Source organism: Engystomops pustulosus, chromosome 10 (genome assembly GCF_040894005.1).
Source record: "Engystomops pustulosus chromosome 10, aEngPut4.maternal, whole genome shotgun sequence".
Classification (NCBI taxonomy): Eukaryota; Metazoa; Chordata; class Amphibia; order Anura; family Leptodactylidae; genus Engystomops; species Engystomops pustulosus.
The window spans coordinates 88,148,703-88,173,728 of NC_092420.1; the positions used below are offsets into that span (position 1 = coordinate 88,148,703).

A 25,026-nucleotide genomic window follows, 5' to 3' on the forward strand; every position below is an offset into this window, starting at 1 on the left:
ACCAAACCAGACAAAATAATAACAAATTGGAGAGAACAGATCAAACCCAACTCCCAAAATAACAAACAGAAGACGATTGAAGACTAAACTGAAGTTCGTGTCCTTGTTCCATGAAGATGTAGGTCTGAAGGTCACCTGCCCTGGCAATCCCTCTGGGGTTGTGATCAAGGAGCCAGAGTGTAGGTGGATTAGGTGGATGTCCCATTTCACCAATGCTAATTCTTGGATCTATCTGCTGATAATCTTCTTGGTGGTGGGTCTTCTACAACTTTCTGGCTCTCTTCTTGATCCTTCCATCATGTAGGAATCAAAGAAAGCACTATTGGATTTTCTAAAGTATTTACACAACCACATAAGATAGTTTTCTAGGGTCTTCAAGTGTCCTCCAGATTGCGGAAGAACGAACATCGTAGGACATGGTCGTAGGGAGATTTTGTAGGACATAGTTACCATATTGTAGGAAGACGTAAGCCTACATCCTAGGTTTTCAGCCTGACAGATGTGCTCCTCTTGAGCATAAAGGGCCTTGGGGAAACAAACTTTTCTCAAGTTGCACCTTAGAATGTACAAGTCCAATCTCTTTGATGTACGGTACTTATACTATGTAGAGTAACAGCCGAGGAGATGTATGATGTACAATGAAACCTCTTTGGGATGAACAGAGGAAGTTTCAGCAGATGAACTGTCGCTGATCCACAACTTATCCCCCTATCCTGTTAGCTTTAAAGGGGTATTCCAGGAATATGAATGTCTGATACAAAAACCCATAATGCTACAAATAAAAGAATACACTAAAACTAAATGTCATTAATCACAGAGCAGAGCTTAGTTTGTTTTTATGATTCACAAAATTTGATAGGTAGGAGGAGTTATCTACAACTACAAGTCCCATGATCCCTCAGTTCTCAGCAACAGCTCCTCCCTCTTATACTCTGCTCCCAGACTGTCAGATGTAACAGACTGTCCTGCTCTGTTACCATAGTAATGATGTGTAACTGCCATCACTGCACATTACCCCACTGAGATGACGTCTCACCACAACACTGACCAACACTGGATGCACTGCAACCAACTGACTACAGCAAAATCGAGTGATGATCACATGACCTGCCCCGGCAGGTGCAGGACGTGTGACCAGTGGCCTGTGTCTCCTCCACAGGGACCAAATCATTGGACCGATTAAAGGGCCAGTAGCATTTTAATTCTTCTTTGTAGTGTATGTCCACAGCATTTTCTGCTAAGGGGGGGCCAAATTTTAAATAACAACTAATTACAATTTATCTTATATTTTAATAACTCATTTGTATATGAATTATACTTATTCCTGGTATACCCCTTTAAATAGACTTCGCATTTCATGTTAAATCCTCTTAATTGGAGGATAGGATCTTGCCATATTAGATTGCTTCTTCTCTCCCATTAGCCGAAACCACAACCTTCTATCGAACCTCTCAACAGTATAGATCGGATCCTAAAAATGTAGTAGCTATGTTGTGTAGCTATGTTATAGATACAAACATGTTATATATTTGTGTGCTATCAATGTTATGCCCCACTCAGTATCGTATTTTTTGGACTATAAGGCTCACAAAAAATCCTTTGATTTTCTCAGAAATCAATGGTGCGCTTTATAGTCCAGTGTGCCTTATATATGAACCGTACTTACAGACAACAGCTGCCTTGAACTGTGCACAGGTCTGCCACCTGCTGGTCATTCACCCTTATAATCTGGTGCGCTTTATAATCCGGTGCTCCTTATTTATGAACCTAGACATTTTAGCAGGCATTTATTGATGGTGCGCCTTATAATCCGGTGCGCCTTATAGTCCAAAAAATACGGTATTAATATTACTATGATGTATACAGTCCATAAGAAGAACTTCCAGCCCCAATCAATAAACGAAACAGGGTTTTTTTTTCCACACATTTTGAATTTTTCATTTTTTTTTTGTGGTGTGACAAGTACAACATTCTTAAAAACATCAGAATAACAATTTACAAACAAGGACGGACACATCTGGGATGCGGGAGCAGAGAGGTGAAGGCTCCTAGGATTTATTTGCAGGTAAGTACATAGATCAGGATATCTGAAAAGCTTTGGCCGGCGAGATTACCCCCCCCCCCCCCTCAACGTCATGAAATTAAAGGGGCTTAGAACACACACATGTATCTATGGGGCGGTACCGTCACTTCCGGTTCTTACCCCCCAATTGGCCGGAGCCAAAAAAAAAAAAAAATAAAATAGAACCTTGCCAATAAACATCGGCTGCCGTTTTGCGTTCGCGAATACGAGATTTGTAGTATGTAAACTAATCAGCAGTCAAAAAAAAAAATTCTATGAAAATAATAAAAAAAAAAAAAATTCAAAAAATTCTGCTACCTGAAGGGGGTCACAAATTTACATCAGCATGGAGAGGAGATGTGTACAGTTCACATTTTGCTGTAAAGGAAGGCCACTGCAAAACCCGCCTGTACCTGTATAGCGCATGAGCGTCATCCGTAATCTGCGCTACTAGATTATTTCTGTGGGGAAAGAAACGAGACGTTAGCTGGATCGCCGTCGCGTGGTTTGCTCTACATATAGCTACAGCGCCGAGTCTGAACTGCACCTTAGATTTGCAAAAAAAATTTGACATCTTATTCTCCTAAGTTTATAAAGCTTTTATAACTAGCATTCATTGTGGACTACCACTGACTTCGGCTTAAAGGGGTTGTCCATTTTTAAAATCATTATATACAAGGATCTTTATTTCTTGGCTAAAGTGGAGCGGTTTGGAGGACCAGTACTGTGTAATACCCAATTTCTCCTGCGGAGGCACTGCAGGGAACTTAAATACTAGATCTTCCCTGCTGATCATTGGGGGTTTCATTTGGAGAACACTTTGTAATGAAATGTGGGATTTCCCAAAACTGAACACCATTAAAAGGATGCTGTAACTTTGAATGGCCGATAGTATTTGGACCTTATTGTTGGCACTCATCATGCCCCAAAACATGAGACCAAGGCTAAAAATTTCAGAGAACCCTTTTATTCTGGAGCAGGATCATGTATAGAGAATACATATGCAATGAACGCTCCTGGAACCAATCCATGGCTCTTGTGTGTGAATAGGCACCAAGAGGCCATTACTTTTTGATACCATAATGTCAATGAAAAACACCTTCCTTATAAACCTTTCCTCCACCTTAAATCTAGTCCTCACGAGGACCTTTCACCCTCTCCACTTTCCCATCATCCTTCAGTAGGTGCCGCTCCACAGATTCCAGAGCATTTGGATTTTTCTCTCTAGCAAACACCATTCCGAAACGAGTCATTAGTTTTGCCACTAAATATGCAAATTGTTCACCTGACTTAATTAGCATATCAGGGACACATATGCATAGATCCAGGAACCGTGACTGTGTTCATCTCCTTCCTTCTAAAATCAATTTGTAAAATTATGCTAATGAGTCTCTCATCCATGCTGCAGTTTCAGTGGCTGTTACACTGTGATGGCGAACCTTTACAGAGATTTCAGGAGGCAGTGGAATGGGTGGTGGTGGTGGGGAAGCGTAACACCTTTTAAGCTACACCACGGAGAGGCTCTGGGGGGTGGGGTGGGGGGCGTCACCTTCTGGCTCATTAGTATAATTTAAAAGTTGATTTTAGGAGGAAGGAGGCCATGGATAACAAATATTAGAAGATTATCAGATTCCAGGTGCCTGGATCTATGAGTAAGTGCCCGTGGTTTATCATCACGATGGGTTCTGGTGGTAGATTTCCTTTAAGCCGTGCTACGTAGAACCGGCCTAGGTGTAGATTTTGTCTATGGATCAGGCAGTGTAGGCTTGGGATGAGGTGTGAAGGGCCCCTCATCAAACTAAAGCCGAGCAATCTAAAACTTTGGAGCCCTGGAACTTATTTCAGTTCGGTGCGAGTCGTAACTGGGCCGTGCGCATGACCCCTAGGTCACAGAGCGTCCGGGACCAGAGCCGGGAAAACTCTGAATTATTTGGAGGATTTCAAGTATCTTGTGTTGGTCTGTTATTTATTCAGAGTTTAAATATTCACATCATGCATATGTTTAAGAGGCACACACTGCAAAAACTGCACCCCACCTCCCCTGCCTAAAAGAGAGAAAAAAAAAATTCTATATATCTATGAACGTATGCAACCAAAAAAAAAAAAAAAAAAAAAAGCTCAAATCAGAAATAAATAACTGGCATCTTGACCAAAGTATATTCTTCAAATAATCCCTCCCGTCGGATCCAAGCATCAGGCAAATGTCCACCGTAATACTGTAAAATCTCTATGGAAAGTTTTTGCTTGTCTCGTGGCGTCTTACTAGACATTGCGTCTGAGGGTTGGCGCAGAAAACTCAAGACAATGGACGTCAAGGAAAGGAGGTTAAAAAGGAATAAAATGCCGGAAGGATGAATATAGGAAAGAAATCACCATATACTGTAGTGGTGCTGAGTATCGGGGGAAAACCTATTTTTGGTTAGTGCAAATTTAGGCCATGGGTTGTGTTTGTTATTGCAAATTAGCTTCAATTGTTTGAATCGGGCTGAGCTGCAATACCCGACACGGCCTGTAGAGGGGCGCTCTTCTCAGAAAGAAATCGAACTCCTTTCTCCGAACTCTTAGAAGAATCCACGGTAACTTTACGGTGAGCAGTTTATGTTACTACGTGGAGGGACTTGGAGGACGCATAGGTGTAACATCCCTTAAAGTGTAGATAGAATCATCATTTATGTATTCACGTTGGGTCCAGTTATAGCCCTTTAAATTTTTCTAAAAGTTTCTACCCCTCTCTGATTCTGGGAACTGATGTGATCTAGGAAGAGGTTCCCCCGAAAATTTAATTACATTACATTTCATCCCGAGATCTGTTCCAAAAAGAGTTGTGCGCACCCACGGCCAATGAAAGGTCTACAACGTATGGGGAGAGCATAATGTATAGATACTCAGCAACACTACGCACGGCACGTGATTTCAATTCTGGAATTAGGAAATTTAAAGAGGACACTAAGTCAACGTGACCTTCTGATATATCGGAAATGTATGCGAGAAGAAACGCCATGGTCTCACGGATGTCCAGCATGTATGGACTATATAGAGCCCTCATACACCCGACAATGGAAACATCAAGACAAACCCTCAAAGAAGGAAGTCAAGGATTTACAAAAGGATATAACGACTATACATTGTATGCAAATTACCTGTAAAGAGTCATGGGGGTGGGGTCAGCTAGTCTATTTCTGGGATGTAACAGCTCCAGCAGAACTGGAAGCTTCATGAAGCACGAGGGGGCATCAGCCTTGGCCTCATCTGTATACTAGATTGTAATGATGACTGGTGGGACACCAATCAAATAACGAGAGCCACCAGGACTATTCCAAAGAGAGATACCACCTTTATGACTCTTTAGAGCCAATTTACAGTGTCAAAAAAAGGAATGAGTGCCCAATAGAGCTTCTACATTCTGGAAATCAGAGGTTCTCCAAGAACCAAGACTCCATCCACATCATCTTCTCGAATAGATCCATGACATCCAAGAAGATCATTTTAACTTCCTCTTTAGGAAACTATAAAGTAAAGTGTCTGCTATGAGGAGAGTGCATTCAGTAGATCAGAAGCTGTATGGTGGGTATCTGTATGGGTGAGGCTGAGAGCCTCCATTATGGTGGGCTACAGGCTCTGGCTCCTACGATGCATGTGTGCCCCTGGGTGTGGGGAGGTGACAGAGTATTTGTTTCATCCAATTCAGCAGAACCTCCTCCACTGCGTTCACAGTCTGCTCTGACGGGAAACTTATTCCTTGGCTTCTAGGAAAAGTGTTTCCTGAGGGTACAGCTTAAGTTCCATGAGAGTCCTGCTGGGATCCAACTGGGTGATCTGGAAAACAGAAGGAATATATATTATATTAGGGATGAAGTACATACAATCATGAGTTACCAACTTCCATGACAGCTGCATTTAGAGTTTTGCTGCATCTATAAACAGACCAACTCTATCAGCACCCCCTGCTGATTCACGGTCTGCACAGGAACTTGCCATTGGCTTCAAATTCTGCCTTCGAAATATAAAGTACGGTGGAAAAAAAAAGAGGTTTTTTTTTGTTTCCCACAGGGATTTCTTATAAAATATAAATTACTGTGGACCATACAAAGAACCAATGTTCACGATATGGACCATATAATGCAGCAGTCCTAACCCCAAGTACTAAGGCTACTTTCACACTATGTTTTGCAGGGTCTTTTGGGAGTATTTATAATAATATATTTTTCTCCTCTTTTCGCGTCTGCAAGTCATCAATCTCTCGCCCCAAGACGTACACCAGCCAAAAGTAGCCTTTATAAAGTGCAGTAGGGGAGGTACCTGAATACAACATAAATCACAACATACGGTAAGTGCACACCGGGTTTTGCAGCAATCTGAAAGTTTTGTCTGGGTGGGACATGAAATATTTGTCTTCTCTTATCATAAAATATGTTTTTTTGTATTAAACTTAAGTAAAATTAATAATACCATTTTTTTTTTTTTACACCAAGTATAATAAAAGTGCATACAAAAGATATCGGGGGACATTCATTGTGCGCTGATGTACGATCGAGGTCCCACCCTTCTGGATACATCAGTGCAGATGGGTCACTCCATTTTTGGTGAGAGTTGGTGCACGAGTTGGGTACCCCCTGGTGCCATCATAAAAGAGGTAAGTCGGCACAAATGTATTCTTATCTATTTGTGGTCCCGTCGGTGAACAGTCCACATTAATTTGACGTTTCAGGCAAGACAACCGTCTCCAGAAATGGATTACTGGAACCCGAAAATAATAAATAAATAGGTCAGCCAGTGGCCAAAATAGGAAGTTTTTAGGGCGCCCACCCTGCTTGTGGTTATTATACCTGATGCTACACGCAATTTTGGCCATTGGCTCCTGATGTGTCTCTGTCGGCGTGGCTGCGAAGCGGAAAAATCTGCTGCAGGTCCTGCCAGGTGAAGATCTGGGCTATTAAACAGCGACCACTCGCTGGCTGTTGGGAGTGTGCAGGCTCCGTGTGGCCCAATCTGACACTGGTCACGCCCCCTCGGCATAGAAAGTCGTTTGCAACTCCGTTGAATAAAAGAAAATATTGATAATGAAATATTAAAATATACAAACCCAAACCTAATTCGTTCTTACATTCCAAAAACTTCTTGCAACGTTGACCTAGATCGGTAGCCCTGACATGACAAGCAGATGGGCCGGATTGGCGCAGGGGGCGGGGTTACTCTACATATAATCGTGGAAGATTATTACTTCTAGATTTTTGATAAGGTTTTACCCAGTTTTGCGGCTTTTGTTCACAACTTTTTGCAAACGTAAACTGACAAACTTCATGCGGCCGAGGGGGAATTGCTGCCCTAATTATGCGGAGAGCCGGAGCGTGGGCCTGTTCTCGTCTCTTTGTTGTGTTATGTTCGGCTTGTGGTTAAGTGAGCAAACTGTTATACTTAACCTTACAAGATGAAACAGCTGTTAGGAGAGGCTCGGGAGGTGAGACATGGCGAGACGTCTTTGCTGCCTTGAACACCTATTAGTGCTGGCGGAGCCGGCAGATGGGGCGGCAGCTCATTAGACGCTGCAGAACCTCAGCCCGGACTGGTGGCAATCATCAGATGCCCTTCTCTCTATCTTTTTTTGACACTTTTGGAGATTCTCAAACAGTTTCAGGCGGAGGATTGTGGGTGACATGAGAGAAGGGGTGGGTCTGTTTATAGCCTTGATTTCAGCTTGCCTTCTGTTTCCAATGCACTGAGGGATTTGCCGAATTGCCAATGTTTACACCATTACCCAATTACTGAATATGCGCCTGCTGCATCTGTCAACAAACAGAGCTGTTGTCGCTTTGTTTTAGCGGCTCTCTGCTTACCCCCCCTCCTCCTCCTCTTCATATGGCTCATCATCGTTCTGCTTAATTAGCATCCCATAACCTTCTGCATCATCAGACGCTCAGATCTGCTGTAAACACTTCACTTGCTGCAAAGCCGGATCCATCGTGTGACGCTGAATGGAAGAAAGCGCTGGCCAATCGATGCCCCTAAAATCTAGATGGCCCGATTACTAAACACCATGGACACTAGTAACGCAAAGGTTACATAGCCGGCAACTTCACTGCTAATCACTCTATTCAACCTAGAAGGGAAACTGAATCAATATCTAATTCTGATCAGATCTTTCTCCCTCTTTATATCTATCTATTTACCGTATATACTTGTGTATAAGCCGAGTTTTTCAGCACAAAAAATGTGCTGAAAAATCTTACCTCGGCTTATACACGAGTCAATTAAAAAAAAAATTAATACTCACCCTCCGGCACCCGGATCCTCGGCAGCGGCTCCCGGTCCTTAGCGTCGGCTTCTCTCTGCATTCTTCACTAGCCGGCAGTCGCGTCCATGCGAGCTGCCGGTGGGCGCACACTATGATGCGGCGGTGTTGCCGCTGATGACATCATCGCCGCATCATAGTGCGCTAGTGATGAAAGAAAAGAGAAGGCGCCGCCGAGGACCGGGAGCCGTGCCGAGTATTAAAGGTGAGTATCAAGGTTATTTTTTTTTATTAGCTTCGCATTCTAGGGGCAGGCTGTATACCACTTGGGGCAGGGCAGGCTGTCTACCACTTGGGGCAGGGCAGGCTGTATACCACTTGGGGCAGGGCAGGCTGTCTACCACTTGGGGCAGGGCAGGCTGTCTACCACTTGGGGCAGGGCAGGCTGTATACCACTTGGGGCAGGGCAGGCTGTATACCACTTGGGGCAGGGCAGGCTGTATACCACTTGGGGCAGGGCAGGCTGTATACCACTTGGGGCAGGGCAGGCTGTATACCACTTGGGGCAGGGCAGGCTGTATACCACTTGGGGCAGGGCAGGCTGTATACCACTTGGGGCAGGGCAGGCTGTATACCACTTGGGGCAGGGCAGGCTGTATTACCACTTGGGGCAGGGCAGGCTGTATACCACTTGGGGCAGGGCAGGCTGTATACCACTTGGGGCAGGGCAGGCTGTATACCACTTGGGGCAGGGCAGGCTGTATACCACTTGGGGCAGGGCAGGCTGTATACCACTTGGGGCAGGGCAAGCTGTATACCACTTGGGGCAGGGCAGGCTGTATACCACTTGGGGCAGGGCAGGCTGTATACCACTTGGGGCAGGGCAGGCTGTATACCACTTGGGGCAGGGCAGGCTGTATACCACTTGGGGCAGGGCAGGCTGTATACCACTTGGGGCAGGGCAGGCTGTATACCACTTGGGGCAGGGCAGGCTGTATACCACTTGGGGCAGGGCAGGCTGTATACCACTTGGGGCAGGGCAGGCTGTATACCACTTGGGGCAGGGCAGGCTGTATACCACTTGGGGCAGGGCAGGCTGTATACCACTTGGGGCAGGGCAGGCTGTATACCACTTGGGGCAGGGCAGGCTGTATACCACATGGGGAAGGGTAGGCTGTATACCACTTGGGGCAGGGCAGGCTGTATACCACATGGGGACTGGCTGGCAGTATACTACACCCTTGGCTTATACTCGAGTCAATAGGTTTTCCCAGTTTTTGGTGGTAAAATTAGGGGTCTCGGCTTATACTCGAGTACATATGGTGGCTCTTGCTAAATTTAAAAAAAAACAAAAAAAAAAACAGAGTGGTACAGTGGCTCAGTGGTTAGAATTACAGCCTTGCAGCGCTGGGGACCTGGGTTCAAGTCCCATCTGCAAAGAAGTTATATGTTCACTCCGTGTTTGCGTGGGTTTCCTCCCACAGTCCAAAACATACTAGTCGGTTGATTAGATTGTGAGCCCCATTGGGGACAGGGACATTTGGCAAACTTTGTGCAGCGCTGCAGAATCTGTGTGCGCTATATAAAGGAATTATTATTATTATTACGGAATCCCTATACAGAACAAGGGGCTCTTAGAGTTAAAAAGAAGCAAGGATGTAAATTCATTCGGGGGACTATCACTTATGATAGTTGAAAGAGGGTTCAGCAAATATCCAGATGAAGGAAATCTTTTAAAATTATGCTAATGAACCAGAAGGGCTCCTGGCAATGTTAGAGCCCCTCCATGTTGTAGACTGTTACAGACTGTTACACTGTCACAACCTCCCCCTGCTCCCTCATGTCGCTGTAAGCTCACATAGCAAAAGAGGGGAGCTGCTCCGGCATAGTCTAACAGCCTGTAAAGCTATAGCACGGAGGGGCTCTAGTAACACCCCCTGGAGTCCTTTTGGCTCATTAGCATAGTTATGAAAGTTGATCATAGAAAGGAGGCCATGGACAACATGATAACATTTCTTCATATATTGCAATACCACACAAATACTGACTGCACACTTATGGTGCATTTTGGATACTACACTACAGAACACGCGGGCCTCATATAAACAAGAGACTTCTATGCACTTTTATATTTGTAAATTTGTATCAGTTTTTATCTTGGCAGGCGAAACCCTACACAATTTTTTTTAACCCAATCGCTGCTGCTGGTAACAAAACACTGTATAAAACATCAAAACAAATATTATATTAAAAAATAGCTGAAATCTATAATTTCTACAATCCACCAAGCAAAAATAAGCTCATCCCCCTCCCCTTACACGAGGACCAGACTACTAGTCATCGCTTTATCATAGTAACCAAACAAATTCATTTTCACCTGTAAAATATGCAAAAGAAAAATTAGACACAGTAAGAAACTGCTGACAGCAACGTAGTAGAGCGCATCGTATCCAATTGTGGCGGTCCGCAGGGGGCGCCGTCTCTCCTGGGCGTCATGTAATACTGCAAGGTCTCATTACTTCTTATTAATGCTATTCCACATGGAAAGCAGCAAGCTAAAAACATACGGCTCGTTAGGTGGCAATTAGCAGACAATAAAAGAGGCATCGGGCAGCGGTTAGAGCAGCAAGACGCCAAACAGCTGTGTTTTTGTTTTTGTTGTGTTTTTTTTTTTTTAATCAAGAGACACAGGACAGTTTGTACCGTTCTCCGTTACATCACAACCCGTAACTGTATACTCCACCTTGTATGGAGACAGTTGTGGGAAGGTACAGTGCGTCCCGCTGAAGCCCGGGCTGTACAATAACACTTCCCAGAATCTAAGAGACGCTGAAGCAGGTAGCTCCCTCGTTATAACACCCCAATAGAGTAACTGGAACATGTAGGGTGCTGGAACACGTCTATTACATGTCTATTACAAGCAACGGTCATTTTTGGGCAGAAGTAGCATTAAAAGCAGATCTAAGCAGCAGGTGACGAGTGTGTCGACCTTGAAGGAGGCAGTGACCTGCTCTGCTTTGTGCTGATGTTACATATTATATGTCGCCTTCACAGCGTTATGAAATAAAAAAATATAGAAAATCTGCGGCTAAACAGAATATTGGAAAGATCTCAGCTACAGAAGGGGAAGGGGATGTTGATTATGACAGCACTGACCTGTTTTCTCATACCATAAAGTTGCAGTCCTGTTAACATGTAAGCAACATTATGGAACACTATTTTTTGGACTATAAGGCGCACGGAATTATAAGGCGCACCATCAATAAATGCCTGCTAAAACGTCTAGGTTCATATATAAGGCACACCGGATTATAAGGCGCACCAGATTATAAGGATGAATGACCAGCAGGTGGCAGACCTGTGCACAGTTCAAGGCAGCTGTTGTCTATAAGTACGGTTCATATATAAGGCGCACTGGACTATAAGGCGCACCTTTGATTTCTGAGAAAATCAAAGGATTTTTTGTGCGCCTTCGTCCGAAAAATACGGTACAAGAAAACAGGTCGCTGCTGCTCACATAACCAACATCCCCTTCCCCTGTTGCTGAGATCTTTCCAATATTGTCATTAGCGGCAGATTGTCTTTCTTATAAAGCAACATTATTCTGTGAATAATAAGAAAAGGGAAATATCATAGCAGCGGGGGAAGAGTCAGCTGATTATGTGAGCAGCACTGACCCATCTCACACAACGAAGTGGCATAAAGTACACGTTACCAACATGTCATAAAGCAAGAAACAGGTAAATTGTGTAAGGCATAAGGGATGGGGAAATTTTTACAGCAGCAGAACTATATGTTGATTATGTGAGCAGCAGTGACCGGCCTTTCCATAGGACATTGTTCCATATATGACAGCAGAGTAACGTTTTATAACAAGAACCAAGAAAAATCTATATCTACTCGCAATATGGAAAAAGTGAACAGCAGGAGAAGAGTATGTTGGATATGTTGCGGGCAGTAGTGACTTGAAATACAATGCATACATACATTACTTTGGGCAATCCCAATATGGGAAGTTTGACAGCAACAGAAGAAGCATAAGTTGATTCTGTAGGTGGCAGTGACCCACCACTTATTACGATCATGTGACTTTAGCAGTGCTGTCACTGAACAAGACCCATAAATATTTATAGCTAATCCGTATATGGGAAAGATCGCAGCAACAGGGGAGGTGTATGTTGATTCTGAGGGTGAAAGTGACTTGCCATTTTCAAATGATTATGTTGAATACATGTTACTGTGGAAGTGTTATGGTAAGGTAGTGTTATGGCCACCATGCTCCGGTACAGCTAGTCAGGACATGGGTGTGGTCAAAACTGCAGTGGAACAACAGTGTGTTGATTGTGGCAGTAGCCAGTGACCTAAATACATGATTAGGTCACTGAAGGCTGGGTTCAACGTGGCAGAGGTATAAGTGGACAGAGGATGAGCAGAACTCCATGTAGTCAATAAAATTATGGAAAACTATAATCCCACATCTGAGGTTTACAGGGGACTACCTTAATATTGACATGAAGTTTTTTGATCCCTTCGTGTGATACATAATATTTATTATTGCATAGTCATTTTAAATTAATATAACATGCTGGGGCCTATTGCTTCCCCAAAATCTTTCCCCCGAAATCTGCACTTTAGATGAGATAACAGCCTTTATACTGATTTGGGTGGATGGGGTGTCCTTCTAGATCATCCAGTCTAGCAGTGGGGAAGGGGTTCTGCTGTGATACTTGGTGCCCCCCATGTGAATTTAGGACATGATCAATGACAAGTCGTTCGTTACGAGATGGGTAGTGGGAAATAAATCTGCGGTGTCCTGTGATGCGACGTGAAGTAAAATTACAATGGAGGATAAAACTCCACAATCTATGTGTGAATATCCCGGGTTTACTCATCAGAATTCCGCAATATTACAGTAAAGCGGTGTTGTGCAGACTTACACAGATAAGAGCGCGGGGGATGGGGGGGGGCTCGAATACAGAAGCCAGGAAGGGAATGTACTTGTTTTTCGGCACAGATGGCGCCGCGCTCAGCCCGCACCTGCACAGATGCACAAGACTGACAATAAATTGAATTTCGGTATTGAGTTGAGATTTGCAGCACAGGTATTAAATGAACTGAAATTGCCATATGCTGCAGCCGGCGATGGCCAAAATACGCTCATCTCTTCTAAATTAATTTAGGGACAGTGAAGGCGACCAGATTGTGCAAGTAGAAGTGAGAGAAAGAAAATCAGAAATCAGCTCAGCCCAAACCAAAGATATTCTGTCTGACTTGTGGGCAACTGGTGGGCTACAATTATTGGTCCCGTCGGGTCACGGATAAATTTACATGAGAAAACAGAGCTTATAATCATGGGAAGAGAGCAGTCTGTGGCCCATATTTCTCAGTTTGTGGTCTACTATGGTACTCGTATATTAATCATGTGCACTAAATTGTGTCATGGGCCATGGAAACGTTCATCTCTGCCCAAGAGACCCACCCCTCAAAGCGCATCTGCCCAAGAGGCCCGCCCCCCTACACGCCTGATCAAGCAGTCTGCCCCGCAATGGGCACCCACCTGCCCAAGAGACCCGCCCCCTCAACACGCACCTGCCCAAGAGACCCGCCCCCTCAACACGCACCTGCCCAAGAGACCCGCCCCCTCAACACGCACCTGCCCAAGAGACCCGTCCCTCAACACGCACCTGCCCAAGAGACCCGTCCCTCAACACGCACCTGCCCAAGAGACCCGCCCCTCAACCCGCACCTGCCCAAGAGACCCGCCCCTCAACACGCACCTGTCCAAGAGACCCGCCCCTCAACACGCACCTGTCCAAGAGACCCACCCCTCAAAGCGCATCTGCCCAAGAGGCCCGCCCCCCTACACGACTGATCAAGCAGTTCGCCCCGCAATGGGCACCCACCCAAGAGACCCGCCCCCTCAACACGCACCTGCCCAAGAGACCCGCCCCCTCAACACGCACCTGCCCAAGAGACCCGTCCCTCAACACGCACCTGCCCAAGAGACCCGTCCCTCAACACGCACCTGCCCAAGAGACCCGCCCCTCAACACGCACCTGCCCAAGAGACCCGCCCCTCAACCCGCACCTGCCCAAGAGACCCGCCCCTCAACCCGCACCTGCCCAAGAGACCCGCCCCTCAACCCGCACCTGCCCAAGAGACCCGCCCCTCAACACGCACCTGTCCAAGAGACCCACCACTCAAAGCGCATCTGCCCAAGAGGCCCGCCCCCCTACACGACTGATCAAGCAGTCCGCCCCGCAATGGGCACCCACCCAAGAGACCCGCCCCCTCAACACGCACCTGCCCAAGAGACCCGCCCCCTCAACACGCACCTGCCCAAGAGACCCGTCCCTCAACACGCACCTGCCCAAGAGACCCGTCCCTCAACACGCACCTGCCCAAGAGACCCGCCCCTCAACACGCACCTGCCCAAGAGACCCGCCCCTCAACACGCACCTGCCCAAGAGACCCGCCCCTCAACCCGCACCTGCCCAAGAGACCCGCCCCTCAACCCGCACCTGCCCAAGAGACCCGCCCCTCAACCCGCACCTGCCCAAGAGACCCGCCCCTCAACACGCACCTGTCCAAGAGACCCGCCCCTCAACACGCACCTGTCCAAGAGACCCGCCCCTCAACACGCACCTGTCCAAGAGACCCACCCCTCAAAGCGCATCTGCCCAAGAGGCCCGCCCCCCTACACGACTGATCAAGCAGTCCTCCCCGCAAAGGGCACCCACCCAAGAGACCCGCCCCCTCAACACGCACCTGCTCAAGAGACCCGCCCCCTCAACACACACCTGCTCAAGAGACCCGCCCCCTCAACACGTACCTGCTCAAGAGACCCGCCCCTCAACACGCACCTGCTCAAGAGACCCGCCCCCTCAACACGCACCTGCCCAAGAGACCCGCCCCTCAACACGCACCTGCCCAAGAGGCCAACCCCCAACATGCCGGATCAAAAGGTCTGCCCCCAACGCGCCTGCCCACGAGGTCCACCTCCCCCAACGCGTCTGCCCAAGCGGTCCACCCCCCCCAACGCGCCTGCCCAAGCGGTCCAACCCACCCCAACGCGCCTGCCCAAGCGGTCCACACCCCCCAACGCACCTGCCCAAGCGGTCCACCCCCCCCAATGCGCCAGCCCAAGGGGTCCACCCCCCAACGCGCCTGCCCAAGAGGTCCACCCCCCAACACGCCTGCCCAAGAGGTCCACCCCCCCAACGCGCCTGCCCAAGAGGTCCACCCAACAACTCACCTGATCAAGAGGTCCAACCCCTAACGCGCCTGCCCAAGAGGTCCACCGCCCCAACGCGCCTGCCCAAGCGGTCCACCGCCCCAACGCGCCTGCCCAAGCGGTCCAACGCGCCTGCCCAAGCGGTCCACCCCCCCCAACGCGCCTGCCCAAGCGGTCCACCCCCCCCAATGCGCCTGCCCAAGAGGTCCACCCCCCAACACGCCTGCCCAAGAGGTCCACCCCCCCAACGCGCCTGCCCAAGAGGTCCACCCAACAACTCACCTTATCAAGAGGTCCAACCCCTAACGCGCCTGCCCAAGAGGTCCACCGCCCCAACGCGCCTGGCCAAGCGGTCCACCGCCCCAACGCGCCTGCCCAAGCGGTCCAACGCGCCTGCCCAAGCGGTCCAACGCGCCTGCCCAAGCGGTCCACCACCCAACTCGTCTGATCAAGAGGTCCACCCTTACGCACCTACCCAAGAGGCTTGCCCGTATGCACCCAACTCCCTTTGGCAGGAGGTCGCAACCTTTTTCCCTTGGCAACAGCCCAACTGTGTGTCCCAAACACTGCCCTATGTCCCTCCACAAATGGTGCTTTGAGTCCCTCTGCAGAAGTTGAAACTGCACCATTCAGCATCAGTAATGTGCTACAACGGAAGAGCGACTTTTCTTCTGGCGAGGGGTTATTCCAGAAATAACTAATGTGCCTTACTGTGGCAATGGGTCTTATGTGGGACCACATGCATCATGTCAGATATCACCATCTTAAAGGGAATGACCACATAACTGTGTATTTTCCATGTCGCCTGCCTCTATTATACCAGGCTTCTGCATCTATATCCATCTCAGGAGCTCCTGGGGTCAGGAGAGCAAGGACTCGCGAGTCACATTCTGGAGATGGTGAATAATGGTGGATGATGGGAGGTGGAATACGCACAGTCGCTTTCCCCTTCTTGGTTACATGGTTGCCAGAATGTTATCTCACTTGTTTGTTGGTAGTGGCCAATTACACAGATGTAAGTAAGTCACACCATACTGAGAGAGCAAACTGGTTTTATCAGATTAAGCAATGCCCTCAGCTGCGGGATTACCTTAAGTGACTCGCGTTCCACCTAATCCCCACACCGGTCGGGCACAATGTCGTGTAAACCTCAGCCGATACAGTACAAGGCTGCAGGGCTACTTTATCCAGTTTAACAAGATCGATTTGACAAGTGCCAGGCTGTACCCTCACTGGGGCCACATTTTACCTACATAGTAGTGCCAACCTGAAGGTATTTTCCAGAAGGTGCCTGCCACACAGTGGTGCCAACCTGCACCTATACCTGCACCAGGTGATGGCCATATAGTAGCACCAACCTGCAGTTATACCTGCACCAGGTGACGACCGTATAGCAGTGCCAACCTTCAGCTATTCCCACACCAGGTAATGGCCATATAGCAGTGCCAACCTGCAGGCATTTTCCATCAGGTGACCGCCACATAGTGGTACAAAACAGCAGCTATACCTGCACCAGGTGACAGCCATTTAGCAGTGCCAACCTGCAGCTATACCTGCACCAGGTGATGGCCATATAGTGGTGCCAACCTGCAGCTATACCTGCACCAGGTGACGGTCATATAGCAGTGCCAACCTGCAGCTATACCTGCAGCAGGTGACGGCCACATAGTAGCACCAACTTTATATATTTGCCAGCAGGTGACAACCATATAGAGGTGCCAACCTGCATGCATTCCCCCACCAGGTGTCTGCCATAGTGGTGCCAACCGGCAGCCTTTCCCACACCAGCTGAGCGCCATATATTAGTGCAAACCCGCAGCTATTCCCACACCGGGTGACGGCCATGCAGCGGATTGGGATGACGCCTTTCGGTGATAATAATGGACCAGCTTTGTCTGGCGGATGTCACGGACTTAAGATAAGACCCAACAAAACGACTTGAGAGGCCCCTGGCAGGGAAAGGGTTAAGGTGCCCTATAGGAGCCGCACACTAAGCACTCGCAGTTGTTGCCCTGCTGGAAATTGTATTCTTTCCAGTTTAATTATCGGCGGCTCTGAGGAGATTAGAATATATTACAGAGACATCTCGGAGCTGGGGCTGCATTAGGCGCTGGTAAGCTCGGGTCTGGATGCCGCTTGTAAATATTTTGTAAACAGTTTATTAATAAAATGATCTACAAATGAGCCGCTTCCTCTCATCCCGCGTAATGTCGCTGCTCCGCGTAAAGAGGGCGGGGTCAGACGGAGCACGGATTAGCCGTGCGGCTGCCGCACCAGTGTTATTGGAATCCTTATTATTATCCTCATCAAGACGTAATATGAAGTATGTCCAATATTCAAGGATTCTACACGATTATTATTCCTCCTCTTACCAATGGCGCTATGATTGGAAAGGGATTTCTGGATTAAAAATATTAAAATTGGATTAAAAATAATAAAATTGGCTCCTTAATATCGACCCAGCACCCCCAAAAATCAACACAATGAAGGGAACCAGAAAGCGCCGTCCTCTTTGTAGTAGAACAGGTAATTACAGATCATATTCCAATCACATGAATAAAATTGAATTCAATCAAACATCAAAATCCATCATGATAAACCAGGGACATTACTCATAGCTCCAGGCACCGTGACTGTGGTAATCTTCTCTATTTGTGATGTATGGCCTCCTTCCTTTTAACATCATCTTTTATAATGAAGCTAATGAGCCAGAAGGTCTCCTGGGGGTGTTACCGGAGCCCCTCCATGCTGCAGCTTCACAGGCTTTTGCACTGTGGAGAAGCACTATCCCCTCCTACTGTGAGAGATTACAGTAGACAGAGGGAGCGGGAAGTGCTGATGAAGCATAGGGGGAGACAGTGTAAGCCTGTGAAGCTACAGTACGGAGGATCTCTGGTAACGCCTTGCAAAGCCCTTCTGGCTCATTAGCATGATTTTATAAGTTTATTTTAGAAGGAAGGAGGCCATGGATAACACTTATAACAAGATTACTACAGCCCCGGTGCCTGGATCTATGAGTAACTGCCCCTGGTCTATCATGATGGATTTTGATGGTAGATTTCCTTTAGTGTCCCTGTGAGAACACAACCCAAGCTGGGGCAGTGTATCATAATGCAGGAGTAACTGAGCAGCTTTTAAACCCCAGAGGATTCAACAATATTTTCCCATAAAACTATATCAGCACTGCTCCTTCTGCTCTATAACATGCCGCCAGACTTCTCAGTGTTCCAAGTTTCCCTGATCTGATGGTAGATCTGATGGTAGGTTGCCACTTCTAAACCCTCACCTATCTTTAGCTAATACTAGAATAGTTTATCTAACCAATATGCTAATTTCTGGCAGAGGCTGTTCTGTCACCCACCTGCACGTCTCCGAGCGCTGCCTTCCATATTCCGTGTCCTTGGCGCCACTATGCGCATGTGCTCTGCATACTCTCACATCTATGCACAGCGCATGCGCAGTAGCTCCGTCTTTGGAGCAAATGGGGCACAAACTCCTATGATCTGTATAGATTTGAGTCTAAGCGAAGCGCACGCGTATAGCAGTTCAGCGGACGGGGAAAAAAAATCAGCGGGCGGGGGAATCAGCGGGCGGGGGAATCAGAGGACTAGCAGGTAGGCTGGGTTAGTATAGGTTACTGGGGCCTCTGCCAGTAAGTAGCATATTAATTAGATAAACTGTTCTAAAATCAGCTAAAGAAAGATTACGGTTTAGAATGTAAGTGGCCACCTATCATCAGATCCAGCTTAATACCTCTAAAAGGTTTCCTTTAATCTTCCCCCATAGTGAGTTCAGTATAAGTGGGCATCCTCCGGTGTGGCGGGGACATACTCACATCTCTACGTGGGAAGGTGCTGAGCAGTTTGTACTCCTGAAATGGGAATCCTTTGGATGCTACAAAGTTGAAGACGACCTGTAACGGGTTGGAGCTCAGGAAACGCCTTTCGATAAACTCCCCACTGGGTGTCCGAATCCGTAGCTTGCTCTGTGGCTCGCTTTGCTCCTCTGGTGGCTCCGGTGGAAGGGACTGTTCCAGGGAAAGCCGGATAGCCTGGGAATGACATAAAGGAGGATGGGGGTCAATAGGCCGTGGCCATTTATCTGCGGACAATACAATCTAACAACTAGTAAGTGCATCCGAATACTTTGAACTGAAGACCCCAACTTTAACCTAATTAAAGATGGAATTCTGTGCAATTAATTGTCTCTGGAGGTAGTAACGAGCGTCTCCTAGATTATGTCTGGCAGTGCGGTCAATGTTTCCGTGTCACCGCAGCCATAGCTTGCGCATGGATACAATACGGGGGCTATTGGACAAAAGCTCCCAAGTCATTTAAAGGAATATTCCTAGGAACCTTGTACTAGTCCTAGAGACGCTGCTCCATCCCATAGGCTAATACATTGCTCCTCTATCCCGGCCAATAGGTGTTACATTACTGATATCTAATGTCAGCTGCACTTGTTCTGCACTGAAATGAATAGATTCATCTTCTGATATGTGATACGGACACCTGGGGTTCATGGCCTGGGACCCCACTGATCCCCCACAGCATCTCACACCCATCTATAGAACGTACAGGGAAGGACCATGAAGACTTGTGGGAGCAGCAAAAGGCGGGTGAATTTATCCGGTGACATTAAGTTTTCGTCCATATTCCCTTTTTTAGGGCAAAACCGGGACAACCTTTTTAATGCCTTCCCTTCCCTAGACCACAAGGCAAGTTCATGTCAACCCTCCAACGATCCCTAACCTAGAGAAAAGCTGATGTAACCGATCCACCAGCCAGAAAAGCCAACATTAAAGGGGCTGTACCTATTCCGATTATTATACCCTGTCCACACTTTATTGAGATGGAGACCCCCATTCATCAGATTGATAAAGACCCTTTCTCATGATTAGTGGGGGTCCCAGCAATCAGATCCTGTAGATAGGGCATAATAATCGAAGTTGCTGCAACCATAGACAAGCAAAAAGCTAATGTATTACTCTATACTTCCGAGACCACCAGAAAACTATATAATATATATCACATATATACCTAGAAAGCCAAACAGATGCACAACCCCTAGACCACCAGGGAGGCTGATGTTATCCCATTTACTATTCTAGATCTCGACAAAAAGCATGTAAAACCTATACCCAACATTTACAAATGTACAAACCCCTAGACCACCAGGGAAGAAGTGTTAACCCCTCTACTAAAAAGCATATTTCTAACTTATGCACCATGCCTAACAAGCCTGCAGGAAAGCCAACATTACCATGTGTACTAGACTCCCAGCTGGTCTCCCCTTTACTATCCTAGATCACCAGAAAAGAATATATATAATGTATGTACTACGTCTTGACCACCAGGAAAACCAACATTAAAAAATTTACAACCTATAGACCATCCCTTTTCTATCCTAGACCACCAGAAATGCAAAACATAACATACACTACCTGTAGACCACCAGAAAAACCAACATTAAGAGATGTACCGTCACTAGCCCACCAGGGAAGCAGATATTATCATCTCTGCTATGCTCAACCACAAGATAAGTGGAAAGAACCTACCAAACACCCTACGACAGCTGCCATAAATGCCTTTACCACCAATGCTCCACCCTCGCTTATTTTTCTATGGCCAAGTTTGAAATTTTGCTTATATTTTTGCTCCCTCAATGCTCATTCTGGATTATATTCATAAAATCATTAATCTTGTTCCTACAGATTTTTTTCCCCATTTTTTTTTAATCAAGACAACACATATATCCAAGCAATGTTTCGGATTTAAGCTGTAACATGTATATGGTTTGTCGTGGTTTAGGTTTGTGTTATAGGAGGACTATTGCTATCTTAGGCTATATTCACACTGCCGTTGCCCGCCCGTACCGTACCGTAGCGGGCAACGGCAGTGTACGGGGAGAGGAGGAGGAGGAGAGCGCAGCTCACCCCCGCCCCTCTCCATAGCAACCTATGGCGCACGGCGCCGTATTACGGGAAAAGATAGGACAGGTCCTATCTTTTTCCCGGGTACGGAACGGTACGGTGCCGCACGTGTGCGGAACCGTACCGCTCCCGTAGGGTGCCGTGCGCCCATAGAAGTGTATGGGGGGCGTATATCGGCCGTATATACGTCCCCCATACGTTAGTGTGAATGTAGCCTTAGTGTTATTATTGCCTCATTACTGCCGCTAATTTACAAATGATAACAAAAAGCTCAACTAACCCCCCTTCCCCCTGGCACAGCCCAGGGATCACTACAAGTGGTTATATCACATTGTATTCTACCCTTCCTCCCACATTTCAAAAGATTTAGGGACAGGTGTCAGAGATCCAGAGGCAATGTTGTCGCTGTCCTGTGAGTGCCAGGTGACAAATCTGTTTATTTCCCACCACTTAATGACAGCGTGCCGCGCGGCTAATTAAAAGAAATCCTCCTTTTTTACAAATCCCAATTAGATCAGATCGCCCTCGCCCGAGAGGACACCTGATTCAATTGTCAAGACGTAAAGGTTAACGAGGCTTCAGAGTGGAAGTGTAATTAGTTAACTGGCCCCCGCTTCACCCGGGTCGTTCGCCCGCTTTGAAGATGAATAGGTGAGAAAACAATCAGATGAGAAAAAAAGGTTAAACCTGATCCTCTGATAACTGGTATTACATCTCCTCCGTGTAACACCTCGTGTGTTTTCCAGGCGCGTTTGTCAACAAAAGAAACAAGTGTTGTCTTGTTCCTCGGAAGTTAATCACTTCGGGAGCTTCTCGAGTCAGATGCCACCATCATCCTCTTTAGTAAGGGGACGGAGGATGTGGAGGGGGGATTTGTGGAGCTTCAAGGAACGCTCAATTCTGATGCACATGTTTTTGCAATTTTTAGGAAAACTTTATGGAGTAAATTTGTCTTGAATACAGTGATCGGCTCCTACTGTGGAACCTTGGATTACGAGCATGAGTAGTTCCGGAAACTGTTTGTATATCAAATTAAGTTTTTCCATAGGAAATCATTGAAACCCAGTTGACTGGTTCCACAACGACAAATACCTTGAATTAATAAATGAATTCAAAGTAGGTACGAAAATTTGTGTTCACGTGAGTGAGTGTAGTAACTGCCTGAAAAGGAACACTTAAAAATTACACTTTATTATATAATATTATTAAAATACGGCCACTCTTCAGCCACTAAATAGTCAACTCAGGCTTCCAGTGTATATGGGGGAAATGAGACCCTAAGGATCCCACTCTATCACGTTATTGGTCCCTCACTGGACTAAAGTGCTGATGTGAAAAATGATATGCTCAGAGCTAGTGCAGCAATCGGCGAGACTTGGATATAGACAGTTTAACAAGTTCTCGCCCTCGTAAATTGATAGGCACTGCACTTGAACATTAAAAAGAGGCATAGGGTATATTAGGCAGAATAGGCAGGCTAGCATGGTCCACAACAGGACCTAAACCATAACCTAGCCTTTTTCCTCTTTTTAATGTTCAAGTGCAGTGCCTAGCAATTTACGAGGGCGAGAACTTGTTAAACTGTCTATATCCAAGTCTCGCCGATTGCTGCACTAGCTCTGAGCATATCATTTTTCACATCAGCACTTTAGTCCAGTGAGGGACCAATAACGTGATAGAGTGGGATCCTTAGGGTCTCATTTCCCCCATATACACTGGAAGCCTGAGTTGACTATTTAGTGGCTGAAGAGTGGCCGTATTTTAATAATATTATATAATAAAGTGTCATTTTTAAGTGTTCCTTTTCAGGCAGTTACTATAAATACCTTGAATTACAAGGAGAATTTGTGCTCGGAATCCAGATCGCTCTAAGGCCGGCGCCACACGTGGCGCTTTTGTCTTTGTCTGCGTTTGCAAGCACAGTCGCGCCCACCGGGGCGGGCCTCGGCTTGATCGCATCGGCGTTTCTATGGAAACGCCTGCAATCGGGAACGAGCCTCCGGTGTTTTGCGTTAAATTAACGCGAAACACCGGCGGCTCGTTCCCTGATCGCAGGCGTTTCCGCCGATGCGATTGGGCCGAGGCCCGCCCCGGTGGGAGCGACTTTGTCTGCGTTTGCAAGCGCAGACAAAGCGCCACGTGTGGCGCCGGCCTTAGGGTGATGCCACACATGGCGTTTTTTGATCCTTTTTTAAGCATGCATTTTCAGTCCATTTTAAAACGCACCTTTTACCAAACGCACCTTTGCGTTTGGCTGCTTACAATCTGTTTATCTATTAAGATAATTGGAAAAACGGACAAAAACGGATGCGTTTTAAAACAGACGCATCCGTTTTTGTCCGTGTGGCATCACCCTTATGGGTGCAGTCATGTGTTCTTGGTCAGTTCTTGGTGCGTTTTTGCATTTTTTTTTTTTAATACCATTCGTTTGGCTGCTTGGAATCTGTGTTTTCATCATTTGATGGAAGTTCAAGCAGCTCTGAAAAAGTTAATACCGCTGCTTACACTTCCAGAAATGAAGAAAATCATTTTCACACAAGCCAAACGTCTGGGAAACATGCAAAAAACGCAACGTGTGACCGCACCCTATATGGATTGAAACAGACAATTCACTCCAAAATATTTAGTGATGTAATGCACAACATCGTGCCCCTTTATTTCTTCTACCTCTGTGTGAGATAGAGGGAGGCGCAGTAGGGGGGGGGGGGTTCTCACCTCTACAGGGATGAATGGCGTCTCTATAAGAAAAGAGTATTTTCTGATGGCTGTCTAGTGTGCAGGGATTAAAGGGGTTGTCCATGGGTTAAAAAACATGGCTGCTTTCTTCCAAACATAGCGCGACGCCTGACCACGGGTTGTGGCAATATTGCAGCTCAGTTGTATACAAATGGATAAAGCTTATATGCAATACAACCCACTACCCATGGTCAGGAAAGGACCTGGTTTTGGATGAAAGCCACCATGTTTTTCAACTCCCGCACAAACTGTGTAAGGTATTTGGTGGCCAGTTCTCAGAATAGCCAATAAAACCCAACCCCGGGGAAAAGAAGTTCCCAGTTGCTTTGGATTACCCCTGGGCTATCCCTATAAAGCAGACAAAGGCGATAATGGAACAATCTGCTGTCCCCAATAATTTTACGCATTAAAGGGCATCTACCACCAGGATGAATGTTTACAAACCAAGCACACTGACATGCAGGTGGTTTGTGTCCCCTCTGGCAGGATCTACTCTTCCTTAAGCCCTTGTTTTTAAGAATAAAAGGCTTTACAAACTATTCAAATTAGCCAGAGGGGCTCCAGGCTCCATTAAAGCCTATGGAGCCTGGAGCCCCTCGGGCTTCTTTGCATAATTTTAAAATCCTTTTTTTGTAAAAAAAAAAAAAAAATGGGGAATAAGAAGCTAAAAGAAGAACAGATCCTACCAGAGGGAGCACACACCACTATATCAGTGTGCCGGGTTTACAATCTGTGATCCTGGTGGTAGATGCCCTTTACGTTTTCCTAAATGATAGATAAATAGGCACAAATACAACAAATATCCAAAAATATAGAATGTAAATCTGGATTCC

General features: G+C 46.7%; 1 protein-coding gene across 1 annotated transcript in view; it reads right to left on the reverse strand.

Annotated features, from left to right (window-relative positions):
- Positions 1-4,474: 4,474 nt before the first annotated feature.
- The window catches only part of FAF1 (Fas associated factor 1), a 148,363-nt gene continuing 127,811 nt past the window's right edge, over positions 4,475-25,026 (reverse strand). Inside the window, exons 18-19 of the mRNA XM_072128875.1 lie at positions 19,361-19,576; positions 4,475-5,878 (exon numbers count right to left, since the gene is read on the reverse strand). Coding sequence (XP_071984976.1) covers positions 5,795-5,878; positions 19,361-19,576 — 300 coding nt within the window. The 3' untranslated portion in view covers positions 4,475-5,794. The remainder of the gene's footprint in view (positions 5,879-19,360; positions 19,577-25,026) is intronic.